Source organism: Schistocerca nitens, chromosome 4, assembly GCF_023898315.1.
Source record: "Schistocerca nitens isolate TAMUIC-IGC-003100 chromosome 4, iqSchNite1.1, whole genome shotgun sequence".
NCBI lineage: Eukaryota > Metazoa > Arthropoda > Insecta > Orthoptera > Acrididae > Schistocerca > Schistocerca nitens.
In genome coordinates this window covers 619,822,066-619,837,226 of record NC_064617.1, presented here as the reverse complement: position 1 = coordinate 619,837,226, position 15,161 = coordinate 619,822,066, and the positions used below count along the sequence as shown (strand labels likewise).

Genomic DNA, 15,161 nt, shown 5'->3' with positions numbered 1-15,161 from the left:
TAGTTTAAGAAAAAGTCTGAATATTGTATTGGAAATGTAAACCCTTTCGCTATGAAGCGGGCCACACAACATACATCTAATATAACAGAACACTGCATTGTATTCACTGTATCGTATTCTCAGTCTTCCAGAACAATATCTGACGACTTATATTTCTCCTCTTGTAAACTTAATCGAAAAAAAAGGTTCATATCGCTCTGAGCACTATGGGACTTAACATCTGTGGTCATCAGTCGCCTAGAACTTAGAACTACTTAAACCTAACTAACCTAAGGACATCAGGATTCGAACCTGCGACCGTAGCAGCAGCGCGGTTCCGGACTGAAGTGCCTAGAACCGCTTTTTTTGTCTCATATTGTTCTATATTGTTCGTTGAATTTGTTCTTCGTTCACCCATTCACTCAGTTTTTTTATTACAGAGGGTAGCTAACCCTCTGACCGAACACGCTGAGCTACCGTGCCGGCGTTCGGCCACCGCGGCCGGCAGTCCAAGCAGAGACCAGTATGTTTATTGCTGATGGTTTTGTTGTGTACATAGTTCCGCGTAGTCAGTGCGTACACAACTTTCCCACTAGAGCGCGCCCCGCTAAGCACAACAGCGCAGGCGCAGCAGTCGTCCGTCTGCGCACTACTAGATGGCGCTGTCTTAGAGACGGACCAAATTCTGCTTCCGCCGATCCGCGTATTAATATGTAACGCAGCCAATGAGATTGCTGCTAATGTAGAACCTTTTCTCCTCGCGGATCACACTTAACATCTGTGGTCATCAGTCGCCTAGAACTTAGAACTACTTAAACCTAACTAACCTAAGGACATCAGGATTCGAACCTGCGACCGTAGCAGCAGCGCGGTTCCGGACTGAAGCGCCTAGAACCGCTTTTTTTTGTCTCATATTGTTCTATATTGTTCGTTGAATTTGTTCTTCGTTGACCCATTCACTCAGTTTTTTTATTACAGAGGGTAGCTAACCCTCTGACCGAACACGCTGAGCTACCGTGCCGGCGTTCGGCCACCGCGGCCGGCAGTCCAAGCAGAGACCAGTATGTTTATTGCTGATGGTTTTGTTGTGTACATAGTTCCGCGTAGTCAGTGCGTACACAACTTTCCCACTAGAGCGCGCCCCGCTAAGCACAACAGCGCAGGCGCAGCGGTCGTCCGTCTGCGCACTACGAGATGGCGCTGTCTTAGAGACGGACCAAATTCTGCTTCCGCCGATCCGCGTATTAATATGTAACGCAGCCAATGAGATTACTGCTAACGTGGAACCTTTTCTCCTCGCGGATCACACTCGCGCAGTGATACCTGAACGAGCAAGGTATTATAACGAGTGTACAGACCTCCGATTAGTCAGTCTGCATTAGTCTGCATTTGTCTGCACCAGTCTGTACTAGTCTGCATTAGTCTGTACCAGTCTATAGTCAAGTTTCAGTCTGCGCCTAATAAGGTTACCATATTCCTGTACATATCCATGAAGATAAATGCATAGACACATTGTCAAGTATCAGAGATATGTGAGAATAAGACCAAAGGAACTTCAGATTGTCAATTGTAAATAGCATCCAGAATCAAGTTAAGTAAGGTTTATGATCTTTATTATTTTAATAAATGTGTGTGAAAATTAATCAAGTTCTGTTTAAAGATGGTCACCGTCAATCTGCTACTCTAAGCGTGCAAGTGGCATTTCTATCGTCTGAGCTAACGGCAGAAGATAAACACGCCACGATAAGACCAGGAGACATAATGCTGACACTCGCCTACTTCGTTAGAGCGACAAGTCAAATAATCTAATGGTGTGTGTACAGCACGCACACCACAGTTTGCAGTCATAGCATACGATTAATTCAGTTAACTGTGCGTGCTAAATTTGAACACAGATGTAACGAGGACTAAAGCAATTAGCGTCAGCAAGATGGCGGCGAGACAATGTGTAGCTATGTCACTTAAGATAATAAACGAAATTACTTCCGTTTAACAAAATAATCAGAGAAAATGTATGAATAAACAGCAATTGATTGGAGGTCCAAATGTTTTTCGTGGACTCCATCTGAACTTTATCTGTGATGTACAAGCAGTGTTTGGAGGTAGTACCTGGTGGATACTTGCTGTTGTATGGGGCAATCAAGGAGATTATGGTGGCCTTGAAGCATTTACAGATGCTAACATTTTGGCTTGGAAGACACGGAGTATTGTTGAGACTACAGGACTGTTAGCTAAACAGCCTTATGGTACTCTTGTTCCAAGCAAGTTCATGAAGCCAAGATAAATTCTCAATGTAGCTAACACAATATGCTTTTCTCGAAAATGTAACGAATCTGCGTATCTGAAGTACACAACTTCTAGCAGTACAATAAATAATTTACAATATGGAAGAGAATCATAGGTTTGAGTATACTGCAAGATGGATTGAAAAGATACTACCCGATCTAAGAATCAGTTTGTACTTCCCGAAAAGTAAGTAAACTAAGAACCTTATTTTTCCCATGCCGAAGGATACTACTGGAAGTTCTGTACGCAGAATGATTGATCGATAACTGGGCAATTATTTACAATGCGTGATTCAAATAAACTCTACCCTGATTCTTAAACAGCACGCAAATAACTGAAAATATCTCACCCATAATCTTCATCACTGTAGAAACACCAGGCAAAGCAAGAAGTCCAGTAGATCAGTCTCCCTCCCAAACCGAAATGCAGGAGTAGAATCCAAACACATAATGGCGAAATCTCGTTCAAAACTATATCGACCCGTTGTTCGACGTCCGAGACATTTTCCATTGTCTGATGGCCCAAATGGACCTCCAAAGATATGAAATATGTCATACAGTAATCGCTTAAAGAATTTGTTACAACTAATCCAAGCCGATCATAGTACAAGCATACAAATCGTTGCAAAGATAAACTGGCGATTTAAGAAAAGCAAAAATACTGTGGGTAAAAAGCGAAAATGAAAAAGCAGCATTGATATTTTAAAACCTTAAAAATATTATTCGAGTTCAGCCAAATTACGAAGCCTTTGCTTTCTTTGTACCACATATGCTGCACGCATAGAGATATGTGTCATTCATACTAAACTAATAAACCATAGGCGGCTTCTCGCCATGCATGTTTCTCTTGTCTGCACACGTCTGTCATCGAGCTGGGAACTGGTACGGCACTATTCGCTCTCTGAAGGAGAAAGGAATTAGTCATAGCTTAGGAACTGAATTGAACACACGCATGGTTGTTACATGTTTCTGTGGAACTTGCTGAGTTGGGTAAAGTGCCTTATCATATATTAACAATTTACTCCAAATTTATTAACAACGAAGATTGGAAACTTGAAAAAGCTGAATGCGTTATGAAAACAACTAAGAGGAACTAAAAGTAGATGCTCCAAAATGCTATAAGTAGAACAAACAGAGAGCTGAATAAGCCTAACGCCATGCTGCGAGAGAAAATAGGAGGTTGCGTGAACACCTCAGAGCTAAGAATTTTGTTTTGACGCGTTCCTAGTCACGTGTATTCGTAGGACGCCCGAGCGCAGGCGATAGATGAAGACAAGGGTAGTCAATAGTCTACCCAGGCCAAACGGAAACATAAGCAAGAGGTCGTCGGGAAGCAGTCATCGGAACAATATTAGCTTTATTCCGATAGCAAAAATCTTACTCTCGTTTCCCCCTTTGTATGAGGTTACAGGTATTTACAGTTGTGTTCAATCTCCGTGTCTACATTAACAGTCGTCGTCTCGTGGAGACGTTGATACTGCGCGAAACAGAGCTCTAGGATTCGAGTCCTACTTCGAACATTGGGGTCAGATTTACACACACACACAGAACGCAATCCCGATTCTGACGGAGAAGAGACAACAGCTCATACTTAAGGTTTAGCTGTGTATAATACATATGTACTGGAATCCTCCGTCGATTGTACGAAACATTCTTAAAATCAGGGACTTTAGGCGGAATAATCTGATTTATTTATTCATTTATTCTTCGAGTCATCAGTCGGATTAGTCTTCGGACTGGTTTGGATTCTGTGCCTGACCACGATGTAATCTAACTTACTCTAACTGGAATATTCTCGTGTCTCCCGACTTTTCCAAGTTTACCTCCTCCTTATCGTGATTCTTCAGCAGGTTATTCGTTAACAATAACTGAAATTTGTTGCAGAAGTTCCTCTCTCTTTCCCACTACCAAGCCCATATTCTCCCGTAAGACACTTTTCCCCTACTTCCCGTACAACTGCATTCCACTCCCCTGTGAGTATTGTTACTGAATTACTCTTTCAATATCGTCATATATTTCCTCTCTCTCTTCTTCTCCTGCTTGCGACGTCGGCATGTACACCGGAACGATTGTTATCAGTGTAGTTTTGCTGTCAACCCTATCACTGAGCTGTTCATAGGATCTCGATCTCCGTTCTGCCTTCCTGTTCATAAAATGTCCTACTCGTGTTACACCATTTTCTGTTGCTGTTGATCTTACTCTACACTCGCCTGCCCAGAAATCCCTGTGTTCTTTCCAATTTACTTAACAGATCCCCACTACATCTAGACTGAGCCTTTGCATTTCCCTTTTCAGATATTGCAGCTTCCATACCACGTTCAAAAGTCTAGCATTCCACGTCCCGACTCGTAAGATGTCACTCTTCCGTTTAATATTCAATCCTTTCCTCGTAGTCAGCTCTCCCTCAGTAGTCCCGCCCCAGAAATCCGATTCATTACAGCAGACACGCTGGGTATGTTAGTAAAGAAAGGGTTCCAGTTGCTGAAACAAATATCTAAATCTCTCACGACACAACTAGAGTCATTTCATCTATGTCTGCAATTTCGCGGGGAGTAGATGAAAATGAATTTTAAGCTATGGCCCGCATCTCGTGGTCGTGCGGTAGCGTTCTCGCTTCCCACGCCCGGGTTCCCGGGTTCGATTCCCGGCGGGGTCAGGGATTTTCTCTGCCTCGTGATGGCTGGGTGTTGTGTGATGTCCTTAGGTTAGTTAGGTTTAAGTAGTTCTAAGTTCTAGGGGACTGATGACCATAGCTGTTAAGTCCCATAGTGCTCAGAGCCATTTGAACCATTTTTTTAAGCTATGATCTGATGACAGAAGTAGCAGAAAAGTCGTAATAAATACAACTGCGTTCAGCGTTATAGACAGCTTTACCCACAAAAATTGTCACTAACAGATTGATGTTGAAATAAAGGGGACATGTCCGAAAGAACACATACCATCGGTGACCAAGCAGCTCGTTAGAATGAAATAACAATGAAATGAACAACCTTAGCTGCTTACAGGCATTGACATACGTCAACGGGGACAGATGAAAATGTGTGTCCCGACCGGGACTCGAACCCGGGATATCCTGCTTACATGGCAGACGCTCTATCCATCATGGGCGGGGGCACAACGAATGTAGTGCGGGACATACGTTGAGAATGTGGGTTTCGCGGGAGGGTTGCCAGAGATAAATCCCTGCAGTCGCGCTATCTTTCTTGTCCTCGGTGGCTCATAGGGATAGAGTGTCTGCCCTGTAAACATGAGGTCCTGGGTTCGAGTCCCGGTCGGGGCCCACATTTTCATCACTCCCCGTACACGTATGTCAACGCCTGTAAGCAGCTAAGGTTGTTCATTTCATTGTTAAATGCGAAATGAACGTTATTCACAACCACATAGTTTTCGAATAGTTGTGAAGTACCTGTTCGTGACATGAATTCTGTCTGTCTTTCTCTCTCTGCCTCTTCTTTGTTCACTGAAGGGGCGCTGCTAATGACTTAACCCTTTCGAACGTGAATTTGTTATGCAGCAAGGAAAATTTTTCTGTACGTGGTAATGCTCTTAGGTAATTATTTAATGATTTTAGATGCAATATTTATACAAAAATGTGTACCCGTTTTCAAAACGTACTTTGTACACTTGGTTATATCTTATGGACTGAAATAACTAATTACAAAATATTCTCTACTGTAATAAATAGTAAACTGAGCATTCAATAATTACAGTGCAAAATAACAAAACAATATTCAATTATACCGTGGAATATAGCGATCTAACCACATCCGCCTATTATGGTTGTCACAAGAAGCAGCGCACTGATAAACTTGCAAAGTTTCCATTGGGAAAAAATACTTTTGTTGCAGCTAAGAGACAGTAAAAGTTAACTTACACAGCTGTAGCCAGAGGATCTGAAAGGATTAAGGAATTCCATGTACCCAAAATCTGGCAAAACATTTTCTACACTAACTGACTTAGCCCACCACAGTATCCCATATGCTGTCAGTGGAAAGGAAGCATAATATGTCAGACTCCTAGTGTCTGTCCTGTCAAAATATAGAGATGCATGTCGAACTACAGGCGAAAACATCTCTTCTTTCGCACAGCATTAGATTTCTAGCGCAGATGGACAATGATATGGAACTAAACAGGTGTGGGAAATTTTCTCGTTAATCTAAAGCTTGTTACTGTATTATGTGATATGAACACCTCGATAAATATTCAGCTTAAATCCCAGAACCAACATAAGAGACAAAAATATTGTGAAACTGATATTGCTTTACTAACTTTATGAAATCTGATGAAAGAAAAATTCATTTAAAGTAGTTTCTTAAGCAAGAGCTTAAAGACAAGTTAACACTCCATTTACTTACGACTTTCCACAGATGTTGACACTGTCGATGCGTAGGTCCTTAGGCCTGTTCTTCGGGGTGTGAACTGGTGCATCTGGCGGCCCAGCTCATCTGGAAACACACAAAGCACTACCACTGAGGAAACACTTGAGAGGGCGACTGCTTGTAGTAAAAACTCCAAATCATTACAGTTCGAAATGGACCACTTTACAGCTTATTCTTAATGCTTCCAACAATAATTGGATACGAGTTCAGCTACTGAATCGGAGTCATTTCATACTCATGGTATTAATTATGTCTGGTGTTAGATGGTGACTCAAAGATGGGTTGCAGTCCATTCTTAGGAATGTAACGAAGTGTACGAACGTTCCTATTCAAAGTAGACTCTGTCTTTATTAAGTAGTAAAAGTGATGAAAAGTATTAAAGAAAATAAATTCACAGTTAGGCGCAAGGTTTTTAAGTGTACTGAAGACTAGAGGAAAACCATCGAGATAAAAAATGACGGAACATTCTCCGTAGAAGGAAGCAACATGGTTACTGATGATTGGGCATAAATAACAAATCAAGCAGCTGTTTTTACAACAGTATAGACACCACCTTCATAAAGAGCTCTATTCCAACAGCAAAAACACTTCCAGAGATATTTTGTCTCTCTTGATTCTTCTTAAAGTGGCGATACTAACGGCTGTAACGAGTTTCAAATATAGATTCTCACGCAAATACCCTACTCCAATTGGCTAGTAGGCACTTTAGATGTGTCGTAAATTAACATGTGACACAATGAAATGACTGCTGACAGAAAGAAAGTACGCCACGAAGAAGCAAAAAACGACGTCGGTTAGTGTTTAATTGTTGTGTGTTTTGCAGATTAAACTTCCTACTTTGAATCTTTGAAACATGTAAACCTTTCCTCTTAAAAACTGTTCGAATTCAGAACTTCCATTAGCAACATAACGGTGGATCGCATTTTCAAATTATGTTTACAGGACCACGCAAGCGTAGATAGATGACAATACTGAAAATATTGTGTTATCAGAGGACATGCTAGGTAGAAAGCAGTCATTATTTTAATACAAGGGTGAACCAAGATAAGACGTATCTTCCGCCACAGGTGAAGATCATGATGTAGGCTCATAAAATAGTTGATCTGGCGCTGTCAGCCTATTATTCAGAACATCAGGCGAAAGGAAACGTTTTCTTACAGACACTTAGCGGTCGTCGTAATCATTATTTAATCGAGATGTAGAGGCTTCTTATAGTACCGGAGGGTACCTCGTTTGTTTCACTCTGTCTCTCTCTCTCTCTCTCTCTCCTTCTCTCTCTGTCTCTCTCTCTAAATAAGCCAATGCCATTCTTGCGAGAAGAGAATTCGGTCGAAGAGATTTTCTGTGGTCCTAACGTTCGCTTTTTATTTCAAAGTCTGACAGTTAGTTACTTTAACATTGTGAAAGTATTCTTTCCCTTCCACCGCACGTATCCGTTAACGTAACGGTCGAAACATGTGTACGTGATGTGTCTGTGAATCGAGCACGTTTGGAGTGTTATCGTATTGTAACTATTGCGTGTGAAATTTTTATGGAGGGGAGATTGAGAAAAAGTCATTTGCTTCTATCGCATGAAAACCACGTTCAGGCCGACCGTTGTCCTCCGACAGTGGTCGATAACCCAGGGCGTCGGTTCTGTACGACCCTCTCTGACGACTCTGTCTCGAAGAAAGCGCTCTATGCGCTAAGCTGGAAGAGCAGGTCATCCAGGCACCGACTGTATTAATCTCTCTGCGTGCAGTTTACAGTGCCACAGTTTGCAGCAAACAACAGATAAGGACAGAGAGATATGGCTGTTCTGTTATATCATTAAGATAGAATAACCACATGGTTGCAAGACACGACATTCCGTGTACTGTGGGGCTTAAGGAATTACAGAAAACTTGCTGTGAAGATATCATTTACAGGACTACAGCAACGTTCGGCGAAATATTCAGAAGCGGAGGAGACGCTTGTCAACAATACTCGTCGAGAGACTCAAATTACGGATTGTGAACCACATTCACAAAGTGATGGCAACTTTTAGTCAAGGGAATACACACTCTGTCTGCGCACCTATATACAACTTCCGTAGTTCATTATCAAAAACCAGACGTTTCATATGAACGAATTTTGCTGATGTTAACTAATTTCTATTTCCTATGCAGACTCCAGCAGTGTATTCAAATTTAGACAGAAACATAGACTGAAAATTCGTAATTTTTAGACGACAAAAAAAAATGAAGAATTTTTGTTGTGCGTGTGAACCCATAAATAGGTGACAGAATGTAAAGGTGAAAACATTAAAGCCCAAACGACTGCCTTTACTCATCCAGGGCATAACAGAAATTAAGATCGAAAGTCTTTCTAGATGGCAAACTTGTTCCGGATCCACAGCTCAGGGTGAAGATGTCGGGCTAAATAACCAACTAGATGATACACCGGTTGGCTCTGTCCTACCGCAGCAAAGAGTGAATCACAAAAGAGGAAACTGTCAGAACAGGGAACTAGACTGCCCCACATAGTTCATGCCCAGTTTTGTTTCTTATTTTTTGCTTTGTTTTAGTCTTTTCACTGGTCTGATACAGCCCGTCACGAATACCTCTCCAGCGCCAACCACCAACTCACGGAAGCACCTGCACCCAAAGTCCTCAGTTATTTGCTGGGTGTATTCCAGTCTACAGAGTTTGCCCTCAATTAGCATGGAGGTTTTTCCATGATATCATTACACATGTGCTGTCTTCATGTTCCTTCTTCTTTTCAGAGTTTTCCATATGTTCCTTTCTTCCGCGATTCCGGGGAGTATCTCCGCGTTCCTTACCTTGTCAGTGCACCTAGTTTTCAACATTATTCTGTAGCACACATCTCAATTGCATCGATTCTCTTTTGTTCCGGTTTCCTGCTGTCCATGATTCGCTATCAGACAACACTGTGCTCAAAACGTTCTTCTTCTGAACCTACAACCCCGAAGTGTTAAGAAGTTGACATTTGGAGTCACGCAAAAACTGTTTTAATTTATTAAGCATGCGTTGACAGTCACTGTTACAGTTCTGTTTAATGCCAGTTCATAAAAACTTGTGCAGTGATTCATTGATGGTAGCTGCATATGGGAGGAACTTCTGCTGATAATTTATTTGTCCTGACATGGAATGTAACTGCCTAAAGTCTATGGGAGCAGGAAGTTTTTTTATTGGTGTTAGTGTGCTGCAGCACTGGCTTGATGCCATGTGCAGATAATATGTACCTTAAGTACTGTACTTCGCTTTGAAATAAGATGCATGTGTCTTTGTTGCATTACAGATTTCCTGCTTGTAGAATTTAGAAAACATTCAAAATTTTGCAAGGGTTCCTCTGGAGTTGTGTCTGAGACCATTGATAAATATGTCACCAAGGTAGTGCACAGTGTTTGGAGCTTTCCACATTAAGTATTCTAAACACTGCTGGAACAAACTTGGTTTGCTTGCTATTCCAAAGGGTAACCATTTGTAATGGCATGCACCAAATCGAGTATTCATCATCATACATCTTTGTGTGCTTTTATCCAAAGGGATTTACAAACAGGCTTCTTTATGATCCAGTTTGACACAGTTCAAACCACGAGCTAATTTTGACATTAGTTCTTCCAGGTTAGGAATTGGACATGAGTCAATAATACACAGCATTAATCATTGCACTGAAATCTCACAGCTGCATGGTGAGCCATTCTGTGCCTGTACAACTATGATCGGCTTTTCCCTTTGGCTACATGTCTCGCAGCCCCAACTTTTATCTCGATTTCTGACAGGTAAGTATCTATACTAACAAGTTTCATGATTAGCAACTATGCTGCTCCTCGCTTCCAAATTCAGTTATTTCGTATGTCGCTATGAGTAATGACTAGGCTTTTCAAATCATCGTACCTTTGGGCAGGAATCCCGAAACGTAGTAGAAGCCACCATGGGCTCACTGGCCGAAAGACTCGTTTTAACCAGTTTATTCATTATTTTCTTACTGAGATTACGTTACTCGCTTGTTCTAGACGAGGTATTCTGCACCGATGAGCGGAAACATTGTGACTACTACCCAACGCGAGACTGAATGTCGTCCGGAAGTGTTGCGGGCTCGTGGCGCAGTGAGGAAAGCACGTAAGTGAAACAAAGGCGAATGTGAGATCATTCTAGCGATGACTGGCCGCTAATTTGGAAAACCAAAGGCATAAGAGGCTTCGGCAATGGCTAAATTGCTATCGACAGCGTTTGAGAAGGAGCGTCTGAGAAAAGTGGCTGAAGGACCGCGAAAACACGAATAGGCGATGAAGGGTTGCGTGTCCACAGTTCATCGCAGTATATGGAGACAGGATGCTTGTCAGCTAGGTAAGTCAGGATAGATACGGATCTGAGGCATGTATGACGTCAGAGTACAACGGTGGTGCAGGCGCAAGGGCTTCGGAGCACGCCATTCAGCGCACGATATTGATCATGAGGCTCCACAGCGGAGGGCCCTCACGTTTTCCTACGTTCAACCAAAAAAATCGCCAATTGCGACCGCAGCGGGGACAGCGTCATCACGCATCAAGGCTGTAACGTAGAGCAATGGAAACGTGTCACGTGGTGGCGTGAATGACGTTCCTTTCGTTTCTTTTCTTACACCAGGTCGATGGTCATGGCCGGATCCGCCTTCATCAAGCCGAATGGCTGCTGGAAAAATGTAGTGTACCGCGGACGCAGGCCGGTGGGGCCAGTATTATGGAATGTGGGACATTTATCTGATTTCAAATGAGACCTGAGGTGGTAATCGAAGGCACTGTGACAGCTGTGGACTATGCGGGCATCACATCACGCATGTCGTCATGCTTGATGTCTTCCCGGACAGCGATGGCAACTTCCAGCAAAACAACTGCCCGTGCTACAGAGAGATAATAGTGCTACGGTGGTTTGAGGAACTTGACATTGAAGTAACGTTGATATCTTGGCCACTAAATTCCGTTGAACTGAACTTGGAAGAAAACCGCCCAGGACTCTTATTGGGTGCTATTTTTGGGTGACCTAAGCGTAGACACACAATGACAGGATGGTAGAGTATCTGTTAAGACATCAGGGAATAACTTCCGTGCTACTAGAGGAGCCGTACAGGGTACAAACTGTACTCGTAGACAGAGACTGTAATACATCCAGCAAATAATTGAGGGCGTAGGTTACAAGTGCTACTCTGAGATAAGTCAGTTAGCACAGGATAGGAATTCGTGGCGGGCAGCATCAGACCAGGTAGAATATGACTCAAAAAATAAATATGTAAGATTCCGATACCACATACCGCCACAAACCTACCAAGGACTTGTAGAATCCATGCTATGCACAATCGCTGCTAAATAACGTTGCAAAGGGTGGATCAACACGCAACTGAACAAGCGGTCATAATGGTTTCGTCAGCGTACATAATACTTTACTTCGTTATGGGGCTACCTTTATAGATACACATCAGCGTACATAATACTTTACTTCGTTATGGGGCTACATTTATACATACGCTTTTACGTAATATCATTTTCTTTTCTGTAGGACAAGTTGAGCTAGCTAAGGTTAAACACCCCCTTCTTGCTCTGATGGCGTTCATTGTGAACTGAAGTGTGTAAGAACTGAACGTGAAGTTCGGATTCGATAATAATACTGTTTCACGTTTGTGGTAGGTTGAAAGTGGGTTCAATGAAAGACATTTACATTAACAGAAAATAAGATTACATGTGTAGAACTATTCGGAAGAAATTGACGTCTAGATTCGTCTCAACAGTATGGAACAGAAAATTGTATCACCTGGTGATCTTCACAGTGCCTTATCGACAGGGCACGCGTGATATCACTCTCTGTCTCTCTCTCTCTGTCTCTCTCATTCACGTAGCAGTACGGCTCCAGTTCCCATTCTACCATCTAGAGCCATCTAAGCCGAATGACAAACGATTTCCTTGAAAAGATATTGCCGATTTCCTTCCACATTTTAATGCGACTCGAAACAATACTTCGTCTCCAATTGCCTTATCATCAACCGTAAGTTTCACCACATACTGCTTCCACTGATTGGAAATTATCAGTGACCAAATCGTCGCGATTAAACAAAAAAAGTATAGATTATTATGGTTTTTGAGGTAAAGTAGCTCTACGAGAGCTGGAAGTAAATACAAAGCTGTCTCTCTAAACTTTCTTCTTTGTACAGACTGAGAAACCATTTACAAGCAGCTAAAAATGCAAGTATTTGACAGATAAGAAAGGAGCAGAGCAGATTCAGGGACTCATTCTTACAGGGCAATACTTTCTCCTATAGCAGGTTCCCAGAGCGTCCAGTTCTCTTTTCAAAAGCCTCAAATTTACCATAGCTATATGAAGCACAAGACCGTTACTTAGTGAGAATGTAGCTCTCAAAAGTACTGCAGTTGCTCGATTTTCCGTCTGTCTCCACAAGGAGAACAAATAAGTAACTGCGTTTCGTCAGGAATCGTGCGTACAACATCAAGAAATAGAACGTTGCGCAACAATGTGGGAGACACTGGACATTAATAATGTTGCTGAAAGTGTGCATGCAACACTAAAAAATAGCAACATCTGAAATGTTAACGAACGTTTAAGTGTAATAGTAAGTGGTGATTTAGAAGCTTTGCGGCAAGCAACTGAAAAGTCTGAACAAGTATGTAGGGAAACACTGTAAGATGAAATCACAGTCATAACTGTTTTCAAGAACAACAGGTAATGAATAGTTACCATCACAACTGGAAAAAGAAACTATAGTATGTATTGTAATAAATGTTGAAAATTAAGAGTGTTACTCTCGTAGATATGAAATGAAAATTTACATATTCTTTACATAAACTTAATTTGATGAAAAACAATAATGTAAAGTAGAATAATACGTCTGGAAATTTCGCGAGATTTAAGACGAAGTATTGAAACAAGGTGAGAGATTACCACGGATAATGTGAAAACCAACATGGAAAGGTAATTGTGGAGAGAAATCATTGCAAATGAAAATAATACTATGTTAGATATGAAATTGATGTTTATGCAGAACTGAAGACATTGTTGTACAGTAGAATGCAATGCAGAACCAGAGCCAGACTGTTAACTCAAAAAAGGAAGAAAACGAGTCATGTGCAAAAAGAACTGAAGAAAGTAGTGATATGCAGAGGACCACATTTAACGAACAGAGAAGGAAACAGGAGTTAGAAGCAAATACCGTAGCCTACTTGATCGATATAGCTGCCACGCGTCCTGAACGGGAGAATTCAAAAGAAATATAAAACCATTTGTTTCAATAGCAGATGGGAGGTGAGGTGGATGGAAATAGAAGGAATAGAGAGTGAGAGATAGAGAGAGAGAGAGAGAGAGAGAGAGAGAGAGAGAGAGAGAGACAGAGAGGTGGATGGTAAGAAAGAGAGGGAAGGAAGTCTTGCTTACCTTCGTCAGCGGGGCGGGCTTGGACGAGTGTGGCAGCTGCCGCCAGCAGGAGCAGGACCAGCGTGCGCCGGGCGGGCACCATGATGGAAGTGTCGGCGTCGGGGAGCGGCGTGGAGGATGGCGCCCGGACGCCTTATATGCGTGTCTTCCCGCCCACGTCGTGCGTAGGCTTGCCGTGCCAGCTTAACTTGCAAATACCGTGAATCCCAAAAACTTCCAGGACAAATATCAGGTTCATGATGTACTCTGACGCTGAAATTTACTGGTGCTTGATCCGAGCTTACTGTTGAAATCTTCCTCTCGAAAGACTTTATTTCATAACCAGGTCCACAATTAACATTTAGTGACGTTTGTATCCCCACCTGTCATGAAAATTACAGACAGATATGTGCAAAGTCACGATAACAAGATAAATAAAAATCGAGAAATACTTCTTCCCACCCTTCCATATTGTTTTGTAACCTAACACATGAAGTCGGTACAGTAAAAGAAAACGTCATCAGGATCTGTATATTTATTGTTTTGATCACCGGCTTCTGTCAGATGAACAAATTATCATCAGGTCTAGAGATATTGATGTTTCTTCAAAATAGGGTGAGAATCCATCGTACTGATTGCCGGTTTCCGTTCAGACCTGATCATCATCATACGAAGGACTAGTCATGCAAGCCGGGTGAAGAAGTTGCAATATAAATATAGCGATTCACAAAGTGTTTTCATTTATTATACACTATTTTACTTCAAAAGTAATACCACCTAATGGAAAAACCATACATAGCATGTAGAAAATGAGCTACGCAGTGGACAAAACGGCTACAGTCTCTTTGAAAATTTTTATGCTTCGAACGTCATCTACAGGGTGGTCCATTGATCGTGACCGGGCCAAATATCTCACGAAATAAGCGTCAAACGAAAAAACTACAAAGAACGAAACTTGCCTAGCTTGAAGGGAGAAACCAGATGGCGCTATGGTTGGCCCGCTGGATGGCGCTGCCATTGGTCAAACGGATATCAACTACGGTTTTTAAATAGGAACCCCATTTTTCATTACATATTCGTGTAGTACGTAAAGAAATATGAATGTTTTAGTTGGACCACTTTTTTCGCTTTGTGATAGA

General features: G+C 41.9%; 1 protein-coding gene across 1 annotated transcript in view; it reads right to left on the bottom strand.

Moving 5' to 3' along the window:
* Window positions 1-14,095, bottom strand: part of LOC126251695 (membrane-bound alkaline phosphatase-like) — a 50,046-nt gene extending 35,951 nt beyond the window's left edge. Inside the window, 2 exon segments of the mRNA XM_049952283.1 lie at window positions 6,620-6,709; window positions 14,044-14,095. Of these exon segments, the coding sequence (XP_049808240.1) occupies window positions 6,620-6,692 (73 nt within the window). The 5' untranslated portion in view covers window positions 6,693-6,709; window positions 14,044-14,095.
* Window positions 14,096-15,161: the final 1,066 nt, after the last annotated feature.